At 34.3% G+C, this 23,259-nt stretch overlaps 3 protein-coding genes across 3 annotated transcripts; 1 reads left to right on the top strand and 2 right to left on the bottom strand.

Moving 5' to 3' along the window:
* Positions 1 to 3,272: 3,272 nt before the first annotated feature.
* Positions 3,273 to 4,815, bottom strand: LOC141714253 (heat shock cognate 70 kDa protein 2-like). The gene is made up of 2 exons (XM_074517784.1): positions 4,749 to 4,815; positions 3,273 to 4,201 (listed from the first exon to the last, which is right to left on the bottom strand). Exons 1-2 carry the CDS (start codon positions 4,813 to 4,815, stop codon positions 3,273 to 3,275), a joined length of 996 nt encoding a protein of 331 aa, XP_074373885.1.
* A 324-nt stretch (positions 4,816 to 5,139) lies between these two features.
* On the bottom strand, positions 5,140 to 7,129 carry LOC141714258 (heat shock cognate 70 kDa protein-like). The gene is made up of 2 exons (XM_074517790.1): positions 6,923 to 7,129; positions 5,140 to 6,797 (listed from the first exon to the last, which is right to left on the bottom strand). The coding sequence occupies exon 2, from the start codon at positions 6,742 to 6,744 to the stop codon at positions 5,140 to 5,142; it is 1,605 nt and encodes a 534-aa protein (XP_074373891.1). The 5' UTR covers positions 6,745 to 6,797; positions 6,923 to 7,129.
* Positions 7,130 to 16,274: 9,145 nt separating this feature from the next.
* LOC141674493 (putative peroxygenase 4) lies at positions 16,275 to 20,831 on the top strand. The gene is made up of 4 exons (XM_074481200.1): positions 16,275 to 16,420; positions 17,639 to 17,733; positions 18,918 to 19,043; positions 19,143 to 20,831. Exons 1-4 carry the CDS (start codon positions 16,394 to 16,396, stop codon positions 19,288 to 19,290), a joined length of 396 nt encoding a protein of 131 aa, XP_074337301.1. The 5' UTR covers positions 16,275 to 16,393; the 3' UTR covers positions 19,291 to 20,831.
* The last annotated feature ends 2,428 nt before the right edge of the window (positions 20,832 to 23,259 follow it).

A 23,259-nucleotide genomic window follows, 5' to 3' on the forward strand; every position in this document is an offset into this window, starting at 1 on the left:
AAGTAGTCTGAGGTACCTTTGATTCAGCAGCTTCAGAACTGCTTTCAGAACTTGCTTTATCAGCATTTGCCATCAAAGCATAATTCTCCTCACTTTCAGAGTCTGAGGTGTCTGTCCAACTTTTCTTCTTTGTGACGAGAGCCTTGCCTTTGTCACCCTTCACTTTCTTGCAATCAGGAGATATGTGGCCTTTCTCACCACAGTTATAGCATTTGACATTGGTATAATCTCCTCTATCAGACTTTCCTCCTTTGCCCTCAGATCTTCTGAAATTCTTCTTATCAGAACTTGTGCCTTTCCTGGAAAACTTCTTTCCCTTCCAGAACTTCCTGTATGCAATCTTTGTGATCCCTTTCACCATAAGAGCACACAGCTTCATCATCTCCTCATCAGCATCAGTCTCAGGCAAGCTTTCAGAATCTGAGTCATCATCACTTTCAGAACTTGATGACTCAGTATCAGACTTTGTGAAAAGAGCTTTACCCTTGTCTTTCCTTGAGGTAGCTGCCTTGGGGGATTCTTCTTCAGCCTTAAGAGCAACTGTCCTTGACTTTCCTCCTTTTCTCTTGCTTCTTTGTTCCATCTCAAGTTCATGAGTCTTGAGCATTCCATAAATTTCATCAAGAGTTGTTTCATCAAGATTATAGTTGTCTCTTATTGTTGTTGCCTTCAAATCCCAGCATTCATGAAGAGCTAACAGGAATTTAAGGTTTGAATCTTCAAGATCATACTCCTTATTAACCAGTGACAAATTATTCAAGAGTTTGATAAATCTATCATATAAATCAGTCAATGACTCATTAGCCTTTGAGTCAAAGTGTTCATACTCTTGAGTGAGTATTGTCTTCCTGTTCTTCTTAATTGTATCAGTTCCCTGACACCTTATTTCCAGAGCATCCCATATCTCCTTTGCAGTCTTGCAGTTAATTACCCTGTTTAACATTACATTATCAATGGCACTATGCAGTAAGTGTCGGACCTTGGCATCCTTAGCAATTGATGTGATATCTTCAGTAGTGTAATCATTTTTCTCCTTTGGTACAGTCTTTGCTGCTTCACCTGCAACTGCAACAGCGAGCTTGGTTGGTTTGTGAGGTCCTTCCTTGATTCTATCAAGATATTCTGGATCTGTAGCTTCCAGAAACATGGTCATCCTCACCTTCCATATGACATATTCAGATGGTCTCAATATGGGAACTCTGATGGTTTCATACCGACTTTGAATTTGTGTCTTTGGAGATTCTTCAGTTTTGGTAGGCTTAATTGGAGTTTCTGTGTCAGACATGATTGTGGTTGGATCTTAAACTGTATGTGCGTTAACATATAGGCTCTGATACCACTTGTTAGGTCACACACACTGTAGAGGGGGTGAATACAGTGTAAAATACAATCAAATCCAACTTTAATAACTCAAGTAACAGAAAACAAACTTTATTGAAACAATAAACTCTGTTACAGTATGGAACTGTTACCTCTCAGTGATGAACAAATATCACGAGAGCTGCTAGGGTTACAATTAATAATCTTCTCGAATATGATAACACTTATAGTGTAAACCCTATGTCTGTGTTTATATACTACACAGTTACAAGATAATCGTTAATTGATATGGAATATAATTCTGCTTCCTAAAATATATCAATCAGATATCTTTTCTTCCAAGTATTCTATTCTTCATAGAATTCCTTCTTCATGCATATCTCTTCTTATGTTTATCTCGATCTTCTTTCCTTTAATCAGCTGTTGTCCTTATCTGAACGTCCTTCAGCACTTAAGTTCTGATATACATCTTCTGATGATTATCTCCTGATAATATAAGTACTGATACCCTTAAGTCCTGACTTCCAGTAAGTACTGATTTATCCTGTTTAAGTAAGATCTGAAAACTAAACATAAAACATATTAGCCATGACATTATCAAACATATCTAACAATAGGACTAGTACATTCTCTAGGATGCGTTCCTGTGGACCATAGTTTAAGTTAGACCTATAGAGATTATGGGGCGTAGACGTGCATAGGATTGTTGTGAATTTGGGGACCAAATTCTTTTTAAGGAGGGTAGTATGTATTATCCCGTAATTTTTAGAATAAGAATAATAATTGAATAATAGAAATATAGAATAAAAAGAATTAAAATTAGATAAAGATTAGGATTTAAAATTTTCGTTTGACTAATGAGACTAAAATTTGGATCAGATTCTAATATGGATAACTTGTAGGTTAAGATATAGGGTTTTGTATCGTTATAAATAGATCATATTCGTCCTTCTCATTTTAATCATTAAAATTCGTAGGACTCTTCTCAACAAAAATCAGCAGTTTTGTAAAATTCGTAGAAAATTTATTGTAACTCTGAATTCAGTGATCCTAGACTTTTCGGAAAGGTCTTTTCGTTCTCTAAAACTTTCGTGTTTTGTATTTTCCAAGAAAACGTCGTTTAGATGGTCAAAAAGAGTAAATTCAAATCTGATCAAGTTTTAAAGTAAGTACTTTTTGACTTACTTTTGTTTTCGAAAAAGTTTTGATACTCTGATTTTCGAATTTCGTAAAAGATATAAGAATTCTGTTTCGAACTGTATAAGAAATAAGACACGAGAATCTTTTGAAACCCAGTCTCTACGTTTTCGAACCCGTTCATAATTTACGTTATAGTTCCGGAACTAGCCTTAGATACCCTTAGTAGGCGCACGATTGTGCAACTTTAGATACCTATTAAGGGCGTATAATTATTGAACTTTAGATGCCGACCACTGGCAAAGTGTGGTATAAATAATAAGAATAAGAATTAGATGCCGGCTACTAGTAAAGTGTGGCTGTAGATCAAGACTGTGGTGTTTATAAGAATTATCATTTCGTTCTGTTTTACTCTGTTCTGATCTGTTATAAAATCTGCTATGTTCTGTTTTAAATTCTGAATTTTAAATTATAAAACTTTGGGTTGGATTTATTTTAGAAATTATTTTTACAAAATTATTATCGTTTTGAGAAAATTCGTTTCATTAAAAACACCCATTGTTTTCCATTTAAATAGTTAGTCTATTTATACTTACTGGGCTGTATAGCTCATTCTTTCAAATTTCAGGTTTCGCCCAAGAGTTCGAGTTGAATATCATTGGAGTTCGAGGACTTAGAATTTGAGTAGATTGACTTTTGGACTTCCGTTAGCTGCGCTTTTGTAGTAGTCACCTATGTAATAAATTTTTTGATTAATAATTGTATTTTGTATTAGTTTTCAATTTAGAATTAATAGTCTGGAAGTGCGGGTCGTATCAAGCACCGTAGGCAACGGCCTCATCGGGATTTATGTTCTTACATAGTTCCTTCCCATCAAAAAACTGATGCAGTAGTTGTATTTTTGGAATTCTAGTAGATCCACCCACGAGCACAACATCATGGACACTGCTTTTGTCCATCTTTGCATCCTTCAGACAATCCTCCACAGTATCCAAACAACTTCTGAAAAGATCCAAGTTTAAATCCTCAAATTTGGCATGAGTTACTTTTGTGGAGTGATCAATTCCTCCATACAAAGTGTCTACATTAATAGTTGTTACGACATTATGTGAGATAATTCTTTTCGTCTTTTCACATTCGTTCCTCAATCTTCTAATAGATTTTGAATTTCGAGTAATGTCCTTTCTATGCTTCCTCTTAAACTCCTCGACAAAATAGTTTAACATACGGTTATCAAAATCCTCACCACCAAGGTGAGTGTTGCCCGCAGTAGCTAGTACTTCAAAATTATCCTTTTTAATTTTAAGAAGAGAAACATCAAAAGTACCCCCTCCGAGATCAAAAATAAGGACAACTTTCTCTCCTACCGAACTACTTGTAAGATTTTTGTCAATACCATAAGCAACTGCAGCAGCTGTCGACTCAACAAGGAGCCGCAATACATTAAGTCCATCTATTGTAGCTGCATCTTTGGTAGCTTGTCTTTGAGAGTCGTTAAAATGTGCAGGTACAGTAACAACAACATTGTTTACTTTTTTTCCAAGGTAATCTTCGGCAATTTCCTTCATCTTAAGAAGAACCATAGAAGATAACTCCTCGGGAGAGAATTGTTTCTCCACAGATTTGTAACTCACAACTATCTTGGGCTTGTCAGCATGGTCACCAATAACCCTAAATGGCCAGAGCTTCATTTCACTTTGTACAGTCGAATCGTAAAATTTCCTTCCAATCAACCTTCTAGCATCTACATGCACACACAATATTAGAAAATCTTCAAGCAAATCCAAAGATCAACATATACACAGATATTAAAATTTTCATCATCTAACTTGAGTAGTCTTAAATGATGAGGAGTTGGCTTAGTAATGGATGAACTAAAAAAGGAGGTCGTCGTTTTATCGTGTTGCAGTCGACAGATATCAGTAGTTCTTGGGAATGTTTGTTGAGATCTAAATATTTGAAAGAGTTTTGGTAAGAGGAGACCTGTTATTAGCTAAAGAGTAATACTTTAACCAAGTAGTGCTTGTTATAAACATATGAACACGAATGCATGATATTCATATTAAAACCCCTCCAACGTCTGAGGCTTTGAAATAATTGGTCACTTAACATAATATCAGAACTCTTTTGACTATGCGGTCTCAAGTTAGGATTCTGACATCAAGGTTTTGGGAGATCTAATAATGTAAAAGCTAGTTGCTAGGTCATTCTAGATTTAATTAATTAAGATCAGTATATTATATCCTTCCTAATGATTAAGGTCAATCTCTTACGGTATGTAACCAGGAGACCTGTCCCTACCCCTCTGTTTACCCTACAAACACTGCAACCAGCTCTAATCACGAAGCGAGATAACATATCGTTTACTTTGTTATTATGTTTAATCAGCAATGATATCGATGCGATCTAACTTCTAAGGCTGTTGTGGTGATATAACTTCTGAATCTAGTTTTGATTCTGACTCTGCCGTTTAACTTCACTGATGTAAAATGTAAACCCAAATCTTGATAGGAAACAACATTGTGATGTAAGATTAAGGAACTGTTGGCATATAAAATGTATTAGGAGAAACAATCATGCCAACAACTACACCACATATAATATAAATAACCCACATCTGTAAAGTAATTTTGAAAATTCAAACACAATAAACATTAAAACACTTGCAATTAAACAAATGAATTATTCAATTTCTTCTAACCTGATGCCTGAAATTCCAGGAATAAGTTGATTGCTTAATGCTTTGAATTGCTGCTTCTTGTACTCATACTCGTAAACTTCAGCATTTGGGTTTGCCTCTAGCCACTTAATAGCTTCCTTGAAAGAATAACTAATCATCTTCTTAATAGAAGTTTCAAGCTCATAATTTCTTTCGCTTTCGTCCCTCATGTTATATATACAATTCTCAAATTCTTGCATTGCCTTAATCTTTCTCCTGAACTCCTCGTCTTCAGCTTTGAATTTTTCAGCATCTGTTACCATTCTATCAATCTCCTCCTTCGTGAGCATTCCTCTTTTGTTAATTTTAATTCTATTTTTCAGCCCGGTATCCTCATTCTCAGCAGAAACATTTAGTAAACCATTAGCATCAATTCTAAAGGTTACTGTAAATTCAACTTCACCCCATGGGGCAGGTGGCAGGCCGGATAGGACAAACTCTCCCAGTAAATTATTATCTTCAGTTCTTGTTCTCTCCCCCTCATAAACACTGATCTTAACACATTTTTGACCATCACGAGCAGTACGGAATACTTTTTGCATTGACATTGGAATAGTCGTGTTCCTGGGAATAATAACAGACATCAACACACCTTTGACTGCAATCCCAAGAGACAAAGGAGTAACATCAAGCAAAACCAAATTCTTAATCTTATGACTATCCTCCCCACTTAATGTAGCAGCTTGAACATCAGCACCATAGGCAACTGCCTCATCAGGATTTATATTCTTGCAAAGTTCCTTTCTATCAAAAAACTGTTGCAACGGCTGTTGCACTTTCGGGATTCTAGTAGATCCACCCACAAGTACAACATCATGGATATCGCTTTTATCCATCTCAGCATCGTCCACACACTTTTCCACAGTATCCATACAACTTCTAAAAAGATCCAAGTTTAAATCGTCAAATCTGGCACGGGTGATTTTTGTACTGTAATTAATTCCTTCATACAAAGAATCTACATCAATAGTTGTTGTAGCATTCTGTGAGAGGATTCTCTTGGCCTTTTCACAAGCATTCCTCAATCTTCTAAGAGATTTAGCATTTCGAGAAATATCCTTTCTGTGCTTCCTTTTGAACTCCTCGACAAAATAGTTTAACATACGGTTATCAAAATCCTCACCACCAAGGTGAGTGTCGCCAGCAGTAGCTAGTACTTCAAACTTATCCTTTTCAATCTTAAGAAGAGAAACATCAAAAGTACCACCACCAAGATCAAAAACAAGGACAACTTTCTCTCCTGCCGAACTACTTGTAAGATTTTTGTCAATACCATAAGCAACTGCTGCAGCTGTCGGCTCAACAAGGAGCTGCAACACATTAAGTCCAGCTATTGTAGCTACATCTTTGGTAGCTTGTCTTTGCGAGTCGTTAAAATGTGCAGGTACAGTAACAACAACATTCTTCACTTTCTTTCCAAGATAATCTTCAGCAATTTCCTTCATCTTCAGAAGAACCATAGAAGATAACTCCTCGGGAGAGAATTGTTTCTCCACAGATTTGTAACTCACAACTATCTTGGGCTTGTCAGCATGGTCACCAATAACCCTAAATGGCCAGAGCTTCATGTCACTTTGTACAGTCGAATCGTAAAATCTCCTTCCAATCAACCTTTTAGCATCTACATGCACACATAATATTAGAAACTAATCAAATCCAAAGATCAACATACACACAAATATTAAAATTATAAAATAAAAAAACTTAACTACACCTAAAACTCGAAACAGATATTGAAATTTTTACCGAAGACAGTGTTGACAGGATTCAATGCAGCCTGATTCCTAGCAGCATCTCCTACAAAACGTTCCGTATCAGTGAAAGCAACATATGATGGAGTTGTTCGATTCCCCTGATCATTCGCAATGATTTCAACTCGATCATTTTGCCAAACGCCTACACACGAGTATGTCGTGCCTAGATCAATTCCAACAGCTACTTCATTATTGGTCATTTTTACATGCAAATGTATATCAGACCAAGTTGCAACAAGCGAAGATATCTAAAATTGCAGAGTAATATCATTGAAGTATAAAGAGTACGTTTTATTACTCGTTCTACATTATAGATAATGAGGGACCACATCTATTTTCCAGCTATCATTCTATTTTCCTATAGCAAATTAAGGTTGTTAGGTAGAGGAACGTTTTATCTATTTTGTCCAGTAGCCAAATTAATGCTCTCTGTCCTATATAAGACAAACTGAGGTGATTGTAAAAGACAAAGGCTAAAAATGATAATGCAGATTCATCTTTTCTTGCTCAGTATTTTCTCTCTTGATTTGCAATGCATATATGTATGAACTTGAATCAATCGTCATGGTATCAGAGTCTTCTTTCCTGCCTATATATAAGATTCTCCTAGTTCTCTGATGCTGTCAATCTTTTCTTTCTTAACAAACACCTTTCCTTATCATTAATCTTTCTGCACTCTCAGATCAACTTTTCTCTCTCTAGTCTCTATCTTTAAAACTCAAACTTTATTCTTCTTTACACCAGATCTGTGACTATAATGGGAACCACTGCTAAACTATCCTATCAAGACATGCTAAACCCACTCTTTCTTCACAAGGCTCAGCAGACTATAGATCTTGGAGTCGATCCATGGAAATAAACCTAGCCTCCAAACGCAAATTGGGTTTCATGAATGGAACCATAACCAAGCCACAAGATGATGACACAAAGGCAGAAATGTGGGAAGCTTGTAACAACATGGTTATTTCCTGGATAACAGGTAATGTTTCTTCAACTATTCGTCAATCTATAATGTTTATGAATAATGCATCTGAAATGTGGAAAAATTTGGAAAAGAGATTTACTTTGACAAATGGGTCGCGCTAATATAAGCTAAGCAAAGATCTTTATGAAGTTTGTCAACATACTGCCTCCATTAATGAATATTACACCACAATGAAAATATTGTGGGAAGAGCTTGACTCGATGAACCTTCTTCCTGCCATTCTTAACCCCACTGATGAAATAAAAATCTTCTTGAGTAAAATAGAGGTGCAACAAGAGGAAGCTAGACTTTTTTAACTTTTGAATGGACTAAATGAAGTCTATGGTCCTCAACGTAGTCAGCTACTAATGTCTGCTACCTTGCCAAGTGTTGAGCAAGCTGTCTCTATCCTTCAGCAAGAAGAAGCACAAAGAAATCTGTTGCATTCAGTCACTCCTGATCTCGAATTATCAGCTATGTACAGTAGGAGCACCCAACCTCGCTCTTCTGATAATCAAAGGTCTGTACAATACTCTGCTTGCAATGTCAAAGGCCACACTCGTGAGAGGTGTTGGACCGTAATTGGATACCCTCCATGGCATCCAAAACACAGAGGCAACCTCAATACACCAAGTGGGCGTATTTTGAATAATACTCCTTTGTCTAAATGGCCTTCAAAATCAGTACACTCCAAGATGGCGTCTAATGCAACAACAACTTCAAACTCAACTAGTCCAGGCCTATTGTTTACACCTCAACAGCTCGAGCAATTAACACAACTGGTACCTCAATTACAGTTAAGCTCCACAAAGGCCCTAGAACCAGAGGATGATCTGGAGTTCCATTTTTCTGGAATGATATCTTGTCATAACTCAACCACCCTGAATTATGAATGGATTCTGGACTCCGGTGCTTCGGACCACATGACGCCCCATATGACCTTTCTTCAAAATGCAGCTCCAACAAGTAACTCACCTCGTATTAATCTGCCAAATGGGGATACCACTGTAATATCACATACATGTACTGTCTCTTTACCTAATGGTTTAAACCTTACCGGTGTCTTGCGTGTTACCAGTTTTAAGCACAATTTATTGTCTGTTCAAAGACTAATAAAGGATAATAATTGTCAAGTTCAGTTTTTCTCAAACCATTGTTACATTGTTGATGTTAGCTCTCATAAAGTGGTAGGAGTAGGTATTGCTAGAGATGGTTTATATTATTATAATCCACATAAACCATCAGTGCTTCCTGTTCACTCTTTTACCCATCATACACAAGAATCAAATAGAAAATCTCAACATTTGTCACTTATTTCCACAACCAGTGCTAATCTAAACCTCTGGCACCATAGACTGGGGAACGCGCCTATTGATAAAGTTAAACAAATCAGTAATCTTCCTAATTTGCCCAAACACTACTCAACTGTGTGTCTCACCTGTCCACTTGCTAGGTTCACTAAACTACCATTTCCCAGTAGTGAATCACATGCTAAAGTAGCATTTGACTTAGTGCATCTAGATATCTGGGGACCCTATAAAGAAAATACAAAAGGAACTTGTAGGTATTTCCTTACCTTGGTAGATGATCATACACGTTACACTTGGGTTTATCTATTGTCCAATAAGTCAGACTCCTTGAAGACGTTGAAAGCTTTCTACAACTACGTCAAGACCCATTTTGCTGCTTCTATTAAATCTATACGGTCTGACAATGGAATGGAGTTTGTGAATGCGTTGTGTAAGCAATTTTATGCTGATAAAGGCATTATCCATCAAACAAGCTGCTCCTATAGGCCACAACAAAATGCAAGAGTTGAAAGAAAGCATCGGTTTATTCTGGAAACAGCTCGTGCTTTGCGATTTCAAGCAAATTTGCCCCTGCACCTATGGGGAGATTGTGTTTTGACTGTTGTGCACCTGATTAACAGGTTACCCACTCCTTTGTTGAGTAATAAATCACCTTATGAGGCTTTGTATGCAGAATCTCCTGATTATGATAATATCCGGGTATTTGGGTGTCTTGCCATTAGTTACAACCCAACTGTTTCTACTGACAAATTTGCAGCTCGGGGTATTCCTTGCGTGTTCTTAGGATATCCAGCAACCAAGAAAGGCTATCGACTTCTAAACTTGAGCACAATAGTTGAATTTGTCTCAAGAGATGTCAAATTTCATGAAGAAATATTCCCCTTCTCTTCAAATGCGGGTTTACATTATATGCAGCCTCTCCCAATCAACATGCCGAACCCTGTTCAAACTCAAAGTCTGCACATGTTTGATGAGGAATATATTTCTGATGAGTTCTCAAGGCATCCATCCCCTACAACCAACAATGATTTACAAACCTCACAGCCATCTGTTCACAATGACATACACGATGACATTGTTGTTGTTCGACGATCTACAAGGGCTCATCGACCTCCACAGTGGCAACAAGATCATGTTACTAACTATTCTGCACAACCAGTGGCCAGCATTGCAGATTTGTCAATCAATGCATCTTTTAACTGCTTCCTTGATACTGTCACCACAACAAAGGATCCCGTTCATTTTAAGGAAGCGGCCCAACAACATCAATGGGTGTCATCTATGAATGATGAATTAGAAGCTCTTGAACGAAATGGCACCTGGACTGTAACTGAACTCCCACAAGGCAAAACAACAATTGGGTGCAAATGGTTATTTAAAAGAAATTTAACCCGGATGGTAGCATTGAACGACATAAATCTCGTCTTGTCATCTTGGGTTGCAGACAAAAATATGGAGAGGATTACACAGAAACATTCGCACCTGTTGCCAAAATGACAACAGTGCGAACCATGTTGGCTGTTGCTGCCATAGAAGACTGGTACACTTTCCAGATGGACGTATCCAATGCCTTTCTACATGGAGAGCTCCTCGAAGATGTATACATGAAAATGCCACCTGGATATACCCATCTTGGGTGTAGAATCTCTCTGAATGATGCAGATAAAGGTATCTCTAAATCCAACTTAGTTTGCAAGTTACTTAAAGCTCTATACGGTCTTAAATAAGCCCCTCATTTATGGTTTTCAAAACTATCTTTAACCCTTCTCAGCCTTGATTTTAAACAATCAAAATCTGATTAAAGCCTTTTCTTAAAGCAAACACCTACCACTACTCTTGCTGTACTTGTTTACGTCGATGATCTGTTGATTTGTGGCTCTCACATGGCAGATATTTATCACCTTAAACAAATGCTTTCTGCCCAATTTCATATGAAAGACCTCGGGCCTATCAGCTATTTTTTAGGTCTTGAGGTAGACAGATCAACCTCTGGCTTTTTTATATCACAGAAAAAATACACCCTCGATCTTCTCACAGAACATGGCTTACTTAATTATAAACCTCTTTCACTCCCTATGGACTCTCACCTCAAACTCACACCAACTACTAGAGACCCACTTCCCAACCCCATCCCTTATCAACACTTACTTGGCCAGCTCATATATTTGACAATAACCCGCCCTGATATAGCATTCACAGTCCACACGCTCAGTCAATATATGAATGCCCCTACAACAGCACACCTTCAAGCTGCAAAACGCCTCATTCGATACCTTGCTGGATCACCTTCACAGGGCATCTTACTAGCCTCCTCTAGTGCTGCTCACCTTACTTCCTACTGCGACAGCAATTGGGCTAGTTGTCTTGCCACCAGAAAATCTACTACAGGTTATTGCATATTTCTGGGCACATCACCTATACCTTGGAAGTCGAAGAAACAGAGTGTGGTGGCTCGCTCATCCGCTGAGGCGGAATACCGTGCAATGGCCATGACCACTTGCGAAGTAACATGGTTATCCAGCCTTCTCAAAGATCTGGGCTTCAAAAATCTGCCATCTACACAACTTAAGTGTGATAATAAAACAGCATTGACCATAGCTGCTAATCCTGTACAACATGAGCGTACTAAGCACGTGGAAATAGACTATCATTTTTTCCGTGATCAGATCAAAGCTGGTGTCATCCAACCCTCTCATTTTTCATCTAATGACCAAGTAGCTGATATACTTACCAAGATCCTCCCAGTTCAACACCGTCATCTTTTTCGCAAGCTTGGAGCTTCAGCTTTGCCATCATCTCCAGCTTGAGGGGGAGTAATGAGGGACCACATCTATTTTCCAGCTGTCATTCTATTTTCCTATAGCAAATTAAGGTTGTTAGGTAGAGGAACGTTTTATCTATTTTGTCCAGTAGCCAAATTAATGCTCTCTGTCCTATATAAGATAAACTGAGGTGATTGTAAAAGGCAGAGGCTAAAAATGATAATGCAGATTCATCTTTTCTTGCTCAGTATTTTCTCTCTTGATTTGCAATGCATATATTTATGAACTTGAATCAATCATCAATAGAGAAGTGAAACAGTTTGATTCCAGTTTCCGGTGCAGAGTAACTCTAAACAACCCTTCGTATCCTACTCCTTTACAATTCAATTCACTGTAAATTATAATGGGCATTTGACCGTTCTATGCCCAAAAATACTAGATGTTCTGGTAATTTTTAAATGCATCACGTAATATATTTAATTTATTTCATTTTTTAAGTTACTCAAATAATCAAATATGCATATTTCACCTCTAACCGGATGTTAAATAATATCAAGTCACATATATTCTCTTCTATATATAATAGGAGAACATTTGTGGGAATCGAACTCAAGATATTTCATTCACCTATACAACCTCATACCACTATACCATAATATCGCATGTGTTTTTATGTTACAACCATGATTGATACTTAGTTGTGTAAAAACTAGATATAGATTGTTTGTCAGAAATAATATGAATACCATATATAAATTATTGCAATTTATTTATTACATAATTTTAATTTTTGAATAATTATAAATGCATGTATTTTTAAGTAATCATTTGTCTCACTGGATGTTAATAGTGATTATACATGTACATAAATCAGATATTTAGCATATAAATAATTGAAACCATTGTAATTTACTAAGAAATGTAACATACTACAATTTACATACTGACACATACATAACTTAATGTTACTTTGGCAACCGTAGTGTAAATAAAAAACTAACATTTTTCCATGCATATAAACGTTGAATTTCAAAAACTAACCCTTTTCATTAAAATCAACTTTTATATTACAATAATGTAAATTTTATATTATTGTATATTATGATTGCAAGTCATCCTGATTTCAATTATGCATTTTTTATTTTTTTAAATTGAGTAAGTTAATTGTAAGTTAGTAGTGAACTCAGTAATAATATAGACCAGTAGATATAGTTTATTTAAATAAAATTCTAAATTTTTGGTTAACTCTATATTCAACATAAATGTTACTTTTTAACTTTTTATTTGTAAACATACTAACGGCATTCTACAGATTAAGTATAATCATTTCGTTTTAAACGTACACTGGCTACCCTATTTATATTCATTTATTAAATACAAATTATACAACACAAATAAATATATATATATATATTGCTTAATGAGTTATATTTGAAACGTTATGTAATTTTGTATTGTCTTTTATGAAAATAATATACATTGATAAACAATCAACTATTTGATATACGTTAGACATTGTACAGCATTTACAAACAATAAAACAATTAAGAACATTATAATTGCATGATGCATAAAAAAATTTTAGAAAATGACACGTGCATCGTACGGGTTATTATGCTAGTTTATTCATAATAATTGAACTCGATCTTTTTAAACATTATGTTATCATTTGAAGTTCATTGCTGAGTGATCCGCATAGCTATATCTATCCTTGTAGTTATAATATAAAATTAAAATCATAAAACTCAATTTCAATACATAACTATATATTCATGGATAAATGCATAAATGAATACTTAATCTTATATTTGACATCAAGAATGCATATAGTCATTCTAACCACATCAACAAATAATTAATAATGGAGTTAAAAGAGATCTTCTTTTAAGTAAAGTAAATGACTTCGATAAAATATTAGCTAAATATGAAATTATCTTGTTGTAAAATACAACTAGCATAATGTTATTTTAGCACCAAACCCACTTTTCATCTCGCATTGAACTTCCTTTAAACAATTATACTTTTAGAGTAAGTCCAATGTTGTTGTGTTATATCTTGTTCTATACCTATATTATAGAACAAAAACTAAATTTTATCAATCTTGTGCTAAAATAGTACAATACTATAATTTGTGTTAAATATAAAACAAAAGATAGGTGAAGCTGTAATTCCGACCTCATCAAAAAATAAAAAATTAGCTAGAAATATTAATTTTGTATTTAAAATAGTGGGGTACTTGGAGAGTTGATGAGATTTGGAACAAAATATAGAACTAACTATTGAAGTCATGATATTATTTTTAGCACCAAAAACTACTTTTTAATTAATAACTTTATTAATAAGCCAAACTCCTTTCAAGTGGTACTTGGTTTCACTTATTTTTTGGTACCACCACCTTTTGGTTTCACTTTTCATGATTCATGTTATAACTCTAACTCTAATTGTATTATTATTATCTTTTTTATTCCTATATGACTTATAATTCTATATATATATATATTATTTTTACCTGTTTTTCATATTTAATAATTTTTTAAGTGATACTTTGTTTTCACTTATTTTTTGGTTCTATCACTTTTTGTTTTTTTTGTTTTTATGATTCATGGTGTAACTCTAGGTGTAATATTTTTATTATTTTTGATTCCATATGACTTATAATTCTATATGTATTATTTTGACCCGTTATTCTTTATTAATAAACGAAACATATTCACTTATTTTTTAGTTCCACCACCTTTTGGTTTCACCTTTTATAACTCCAAGTGTATTATTTTTATCCATTTTTATTCCTATATGACTTATAATTGTATATGTATTATTTTTACTCATTTTTGAATTTTTTATAAGCCATAATTTTTTTTTATTTTTATAGGTTTAAATTCTATTTTTAATTATATTTTAAAATAAATAAGTTCATAAATTGACTCAACTAAATAGGTTCCGAGAAATATAAACCACGACCAAGTAAATAGGCCATGTGTTTAAATTGAAATTTTTTAAATTGTTGGTAGAATTCCATTTTAATAAAATGGTATGAATATTATAAAAAATTATATTTTGGTTTCACCACTAGAAAATAATAAAATTGTTCAAACCGTAATATGATTACAATTCTATTTTCGTAGAACTCCAAATTATTAGTGTACTTGGTTTCATCTTAGTACGGTTAGGCCGTATTTTGGTTTCACCCCTATAGTTCTCTTTCATGTAGAGTTCTATGTTGTTTTTAACAAAATATAGACTAAAATCATATTATAATTACGATATTTCTATTTTTCGTAGAATTCTTTTTTATTTTTTATTAAAATAATAAAATGGAATCCTTTAAACAGTGTTATTATTAATTAATAAGGAAATCATCTTTTAAAGGATACTTTGGATTCACCTCTTTTCGGTTTTACGAACTTTTGGTTTCACCCTTTTTTAAATCTTGCTATAGCTCTAAATATACAATTTTTATTCTTTTTTATTCATATATGACTTATAATTCTATATGTAATACTTTACCCGTTTTTTGATTCTTATATACCACATATTTATATTGTTTTTATATAAACAAAATCGTATATACATTGTAATTGTAATTTCTAGGTTCATACCTACAGAATGCTAATTTAGCGCTAATTGCAAATTTATACAAATTCAGCTAACAATAAGAAATTTAATATATTAAATATTAATCCATTGGAAATTCATTTACAATCTGAAAACCCTAAATTTAATCCGGTGATGTCCATCTTGGTCCAGCTACCAAATTAAGAATTTAATTATTTCCAAACAATATGTGCATTAGACTGTAGATATGACTTAAACGGTAAACTTTGTGGGTCTGGTATAGCAGAAAATTTATTAGTAATATGCAGTTTTGATGTCTGTTGGGTAAAGGTGCCTTTGTTTCAGTTAATGTTGATATAGATGTTGAGTGTGCAATGGAAACTAAAACAATACGTGTAATTTCGACACTGGAATTGTATTGTTTAACAAACATAAGTTAGAACATGAGAAATGTGATTGCTTACCTTGTCAGATATGCTCACTGCATTATGGGCAAAATCCTTAACAAATTTTGGTGACAGATATAAAGTAGAGAATATTTCAATAGACTTAAATTGTAAGCAACTATTTTCTGTGGTGTAGGGAAAATGTCCTTCTCTGTTCTTTCCAATTGAGATAAAGAACATTCAAAAAGCAAAGCATGGAAGTGATTCTGGTGTCTATGACTCTCATGGAAGGTATTCCATATGCATTTTTTATGCGAAAAACTTAATATATCTGCCTTATACTCTACTAGAACAAGGAATAAAAGAATTTCGAGAAGAATAAGAATTTATTTGACAAACGCGCTAAATCAGATGCTCTAGTACTCTATATTCGAGCTTAATTTTAGCGTAGTAACGCGTATTTCTGTTGCTGCCATTTTTATCAACATGGGCCTCAGTTCCAAGACTCGCCCTGTAATTTTCTCCACCCCCCTCCCATTTTAGACACCGATCATTTCGACACTTTCAGCTGAGTTCGGGTAACAAATATATTTAGTAATTAAAACTTGTACATATAATTTGTAAACGGGGGAGGTTTGTAGAGATTGTAGCTAAAATGGCACACATGTTTAGATGTGCATGAAAGGCTGAAAGAGATGCACTAGTGGTAGGTGGGTGGAATGGTTGGGGTAAAAAGATTTGCCAGGTATGAGCCTTTGAACACTTGACAGTGGAAAAATTACCCAATTCCTAACAACAGGGAAGTGCGTTAATTAATCATTTATTTAGTGGCATCCGAGGAAGACTGGTTTTGAATTATTATACGACTATTTGCTTCCTTAAATCTTATAGACACATTGATTTTGGAGTTACTATTATCTTAGGCATTATTAATTTTATAATCTAGAGTAAGCTTTTCACGCTCCTTTGTTGTAGAAATATCTACGCTATCCAATATCTCCATTGGATCGTGTTCCACCTGTTGGTAGAAACTGAGTGAATGCAACCAGCTGTGAAACTATGATCAAAGATTTGTGGCCGTAGATGATAAATCCTATTTCCGCACCCCTTTCTCTTCATTAATTTCTCTATTCTGCATATGCGTACCTCTAACATACTCTAGCATGATGGATTTGAATTGTAGATTTGTGTTCAAAATCTTTCTTTTAACAAATCACTAAATTATGTATAATGATATAGTGAATTTTGAAGGTTTGAGGAGTGTTACCTTGCATAATAAAATGACTTATAGAGGAACAAGACATGTATATGGATTACCAAGAAAGAAGTAAAAAGATGGAGAACAAATTTAGATTAAGCATTACCAGTTCTCTTTCAAAAAAAATAAAAAAGTATGACCAGTGAGGGGCCTGGGTGTTGGCGACTTGATACAGTAGATACTGGTTCCAAAAATTGCAGAGTGCTATAGGTGGCTTCGCAGAAAGACTTATTGTGACTGATTACACATTATTTGTCTGTTAAATTTACCTAACACATGTACTTTGTCTTTATCATTTACTTAATAGATCATTAATTCTATAATCTGAAGTATCTTGTTTAAGTATGTGTCCTATAAATATAGGATAGAACGATAATACATCTATATGATTAACGAAGAAATATTCTAATGCCTATTTGTCCTACTATACTTATCTGATCATGAAGCTTGAATTTTAATATTTTTTGATCCAGGGAAAATTTCCTTCTCTGCTCTTCCCAATTGATATACAGAATATTCACAAGGGCAAACATGGGAGTGACACTGATGTTTATGACCCTGAAGGAAGGTATGTAGTGCTGCATACTCTTTATTGTCCATAAAATTGACTTCACAAGTCCAAATAACAATTTTTAGCCAGGTCTCGAGTTTGTATATTCGGTTCCAAATGTGTCCCTAGTAGCTTAAATTCTGGCACTCATGATGTTATGATACTATAAATTTGTGAAGGAAGCAGAAATTTTCTTCTACTTATATCTTTCTTTAATCACCTGTCTCAAAGAATTCCTCATCTACTACAATGATGTGTTTGGTCAGGGAGAACGAATCTAGGTGGGAGTAAAAATTGAAATTTGTACTGTCTGTAGATAATTATGCATAATTATTGATCCTTCCTTTCTTTCCAGATAAATTATTTATACTTCAATCCCACATATTTGTAGATGAATGAGACATTCTTGTTCTCATTTGTCCCCTTCATAATAAATTTGCTTTATCCCCAATATTTTTACTCTTCCAGAGTACATCTTTCTTTCACCTTGAATTTTTGTTTGCATTTGTTCTTCCATTTTTTCCGACCAAACAGAAAAATCGTAATCTTATTAATGACTATACATTTCACGCATGCTTAGATCTCGTCTTACAATAGATAGTAGAAGTGATAATGCCATTCCAATTCATTCAAATTGTGAAAGCAACTCCAACCGTTTAAACTGTGAAAGCACTCCCACCGCTGAGTTCAAAAGTATTTCAGTTTATCAATGGTAGAAGTAATACAATCCACTAGATTGTAGAAGTAATACGCTCCATTGTATGTGCAAGTAATTCCAATCCATCCAGTCCTCTTCAGCCATTCATATTCAGAAAGTCATTGACTCCAATCTTCATTAATGACAATATAGCTGAAGAATATATCTGTTCATTGCAAGTGAGTCCAGTTTATTAAGATCTTTTCCTTGTTAACATAATTGAATACTCTAATTGATACAGTTCTGTAGCTACTAGTTACCGTCCTTTATAGAGTTTGGCCTAATCAATTACAATTTCTTATAAAAATATCTGCTAAACAAAAATAAGCCAGGTTTGTGCCAAGTTCTGTTGGTGCAATTCACAATAAATCAAGAATAGACTAAGCAAGACTTCATATATATTAAGATGTAGATATGAGCATTGATCAAAATATAGTAATAACGTTCGCAAAAGTTGTAATTCAAGACGTATTTAACCTTTTTTGTTTCATATGTTATTATGAAGGTTTGTTCCTAAAAAGTTCAAAGAGATTTTTAGTAAGCATGCGATTGCAAATAAAAGTGCCTTAACATCAGACGAGCTGATGGCAATGGTTAAAGGAAATAGGGAACCCAAGAACTACTCTGGATGGTTTGTTTTATCTTCCCTCGTAAATCCTATTGTAGAAGTACATACATGATTTAATTTTTCTCGGAAGTACTCTATATATGTGGGGTAAATGGGTTGCAGGCTTGCTAGTTATGTCGAATGGAAGATCTTGTATGTGCTCTGCAAGGATAAGGATGGTTTATTGCATAGAGATACAATTAAAGCTGTCTATGATGGAAGCTTGTTTGAGCAGATGGCTAAGGACAAAGCTGCTTCTGATAAAAAATAGTATGGTTTCTCCTTAATAATCAGACACTAAAGTATATTCTCTAAATCATAGCTTATCGTACTTGTAGTATCATGTCCCTATATCCTCGTCACCTGTTGACTAAAATAAACTCTGTTGCCTCAAGTAATTGTTACAGGCTTACAGCAGAATATCTAGGGCCTAAAGTAGTGGCACAAGTACATAATTACAGCAGTATAGTACTAAATTACAAGTTATCTTAAGGGCACAAGGGTTGATGAAACCAATAGGTGCAGTACATTCATGACTAACCATGTCGATGTATTTAGGATTCTGTTAAACTATACGTATTAAATAAGAAGTTGCGACCCCAGTGTGCTCTATTCTATGTGCTATAAAAAATAGCAATCTTTCCCTTGTCGCGAGGTTTTTGTAATGTTTCATTCAATCAACTGATACATTGTTCGAATAATCTTGAAAAATTATAATTATAGGGAAGCTAGGTTTTTTGTAACTAACCTTTCTTATAGTATTTAAGAATTAACCGCAAAATTAACATGAATGAAATAAAATCAGAGTTCCACTCTATCCTTTCGTCTCTCTTTGATCCTGTGGCTGTCTGCAATAGACCCGATGAACTCTATGGACTTGTATGTTGCATCAGAGTTGAAGTTCCACCAATAATTTGTAAAATCAGATCCTTCGAACTGAAAGTTAGAGGCACCTTTAGCAAAAGCTTTCCTGTTCCTAGGACAATACCAGCATCAGTATTACCTCTACCTGTCGCAAACTTACCAAATGCACCCGCTGTACATGTGTGAGAATCTGTCCCTAGCAGCACCTCCGCAGGCCTGCAGTGACCTTCTTGACTAAGAGCAAATGCTGGGCTACTTGCTTGCCAAGGATTTGGTTTTACAAATTATTGGTGAAATTTCAGTCTCTGGTGCAACAACCACATTCTTTGCCTAGCAGCCAAAACAACTACACAAGTCGATGGAGTTTTTCGGGTCGACTGCAGAAAGCTTCAGTATGAAAGAGAGAAGAAAGGACAGAGAGGAACTCTGATTTTATTTCATTCATGATGATTCTACAACACACCTTTGCTCTGTTTATATAGTAAGACTGAACCTCAAGTCCCTAACAAACATAACACACATTCCTGGTATGTTACAATAGAATACCACTAAGCTATTGCTTTAATCTCCCACATGTTTTCTTCTTAATTTTTAAATCAACTTGTACAGAGACAATCCTACCATTGCAGGTAATAGTACTACTACTATATGTTTATTCAACGCTCCGCTCCACATCCATAATACATCTACTGATCCAATTGATAAATGTTTACGTAACAGTTTTCTTGAACATTTCCACGAAGATTTTGTCAAATCATGATGACTTCTATGAAATGTCATTGTTTCGGATTCGTAGTAAGCCCGTTGTTCCACCACCACCACGATCACCTCCGTGGATGGTGGTTTGTGACTTTAATTTGGTTATGCGTTTGTGATCTCATAATTATGAACATGCCTGTATGTTTAAAAACCAGAGTATTAGCACGAGTTCTTAATTAACTAGAGGCAAGTTCAGCTGAAATCTAGACCTTGCGCTTGGTAATAATCTTATCAAGGAGAAAAAATGACAAGGTTTTGGTCCGGTGTTATTAGTATAGAGTAAATTTTCATATACATGCAAACTTACCGCAAACTGACGACTATACGTGAAAAAATGGGTCTGTATCCGAAAAACCGAACCGAAATTTATGAAATTGAGATCCGATTCGAGATCCGAATTATACAATCAAATAATTATCCGAAAATCGATTTAAACCGATCCGAAAATTATCCCAATCGAAAATGATCTGAAATACTAGATCCTATTATAACTTGGAACCGATCAAAACTGAACACCATATTATTTAAACCGAATATGAACCGAATTAAGAAAAATTTATACTTAAACCAATTTTATGTTTATATTAACATAATTATCTAATCATAGTTTTTTATAAAAAAATACATTATCTATACTATTATATTAAAGACGAAATATTAAAATTTTGGTTGTTGGTTCTTGGTCACTCAATTTAGAGCCGTCAGATCAAATTGATGAGAACCGTTAAATATATTTTTAAAAATTATTATTCAAGTGATAAAATATCGAATCCTACAAGTAACATATTATTAAAATTAAAATTTATAATATATAATGATAAAAACGACCGTGCATTGCACGGGTTAAATACTAGTATTATATTAAAAATACTAAATTTAATCAAAAGATATTTTTTAAGTCTCACAAATTGAAAAAAATGAATAAGTTCTGATCCGGAAATATTTGAACCGAATTTAATCCGACCGAATTTTTCCAATTTTAATCTGAATTTCCTCCGATTTTAGTCCGAATTATACCCGAACCGAATCAGTTCTGATCCAAATGGTCTCCAGATATATCATAATCCGAAAATGAAACCGATTCAAAATTAATTCGATCTGAAACCGATCTGGTTATCTTATTTGCCAGGTCTGCAAGAACTTATCAGATCAAGCTACTAGAATTTATCATGTCCCTACTTCATAGCTTACAGACTATAGCTTCTTCTTCTCCGGTTGATGAAAAAAAACTAAAATTTCTTAACCAAAATGAAACAATATAATCAATCCATCAAGCAAAATTAAACATACCGCAGTATATCTTACTCGAAAGTAGGGTTAGATTGTTGAATTACTAATTATTTTATTTTATCTGTTTAGATTGTTGAATTAAGTAATACAGAATTAATAATCACATGTTTATACCATAGAGTTCAATCTTTGATGATATACAAGAGTAATTGTAGTTGTATGCCAGAAAAATACAAATTTTTGGTAGTTTATGTTTGCAACTTCTTGTTTTCAGTTACCTCACAGTAAATGGTTGGGGCTTCCAGCATTGCATAGCTTAGTTTGCAGTTCTTGATGAAGTCCATCATCTTGTGATAGTCAGTATGAGCTTCATTCTTTTCAACCAAGGCTACGAAATTGTTCTTTTCATAAACAAATCCAGACTGAGACATAATTTTGACTACTGGTGCCATTGTTGTGAGTAGAGGTTGCAGAGAAAAACTTGAGAGTTTTGGGAGAGAAGGAGAATAAAAATGGCAAGAAAGCGTAAAGTGAAAATAAGAAATCAATGGGCTTTTATACTTTCTTGAGTTAAAACGTAAATAAAATGATTAAATGATACTTTTAAATAAATTACAGCCGTTTAAGAATAAAGAAAACTGTAGAAATTCTGAAAACTGCCTTTAATACAAATATATACAACAATATATATCTGTATCAACGGTTGAGTAAAAGAATCAATGGCTGTGACTCACTTAAAGTAACTGATGTGACACTTCAACGGATAAGGTAAATAGTTATCCGTTGATGATCAACACTATTTTATCCGTTGAGGGATAAAATTACCAGAAATCTATTTGTCTTTCAACGGATAATGAACATCCGTTGATAGAATAATTTTGGCTTTCAACGGATAGGGAATATCCATTGATAGAATAATTTTTACTTAAAACCAACTTTGTTCTTTCAGCAAATTCATTTCAGGCTTCAGGGCAGATTATAAAGAGGACATAAATTTATGAATAATTAAGCATACCTAGCTCACTTACTAATCTTGTGAATGTTGATTCATCAAGTGGCTTGGTAAATATGTTTGCAATCTGCTTTTCACTTGGAACAAGATGAAGTTCCACTGTACTTGAGACCCTAAAAGGGAAAGTGAAATGAAGTCAAAAAATAGTAAAATTAATTGATAGAGGCTGTAGAGTCATGTAGGCTAGCTTCCAGGTTAGGCTATTGTCTTTACAGAGTGAACTAACCCAGAATGCATATTGAGTCATTATCAAGTTTGATCTGCTTTGCACTGGCGGATATTGTGTTACACAATTAGCACTCATTTTCCCAGTTAAACATGGTTTTGCTGTACCAGAGCTATATAATATTAGCACCCCATCCAGAACAATATCTT

The sequence above is a fragment of the Apium graveolens genome, chromosome 1 (assembly GCF_009905375.1).
Source record: "Apium graveolens cultivar Ventura chromosome 1, ASM990537v1, whole genome shotgun sequence".
In the NCBI taxonomy this organism is placed as follows: Eukaryota; Viridiplantae; Streptophyta; class Magnoliopsida; order Apiales; family Apiaceae; genus Apium; species Apium graveolens.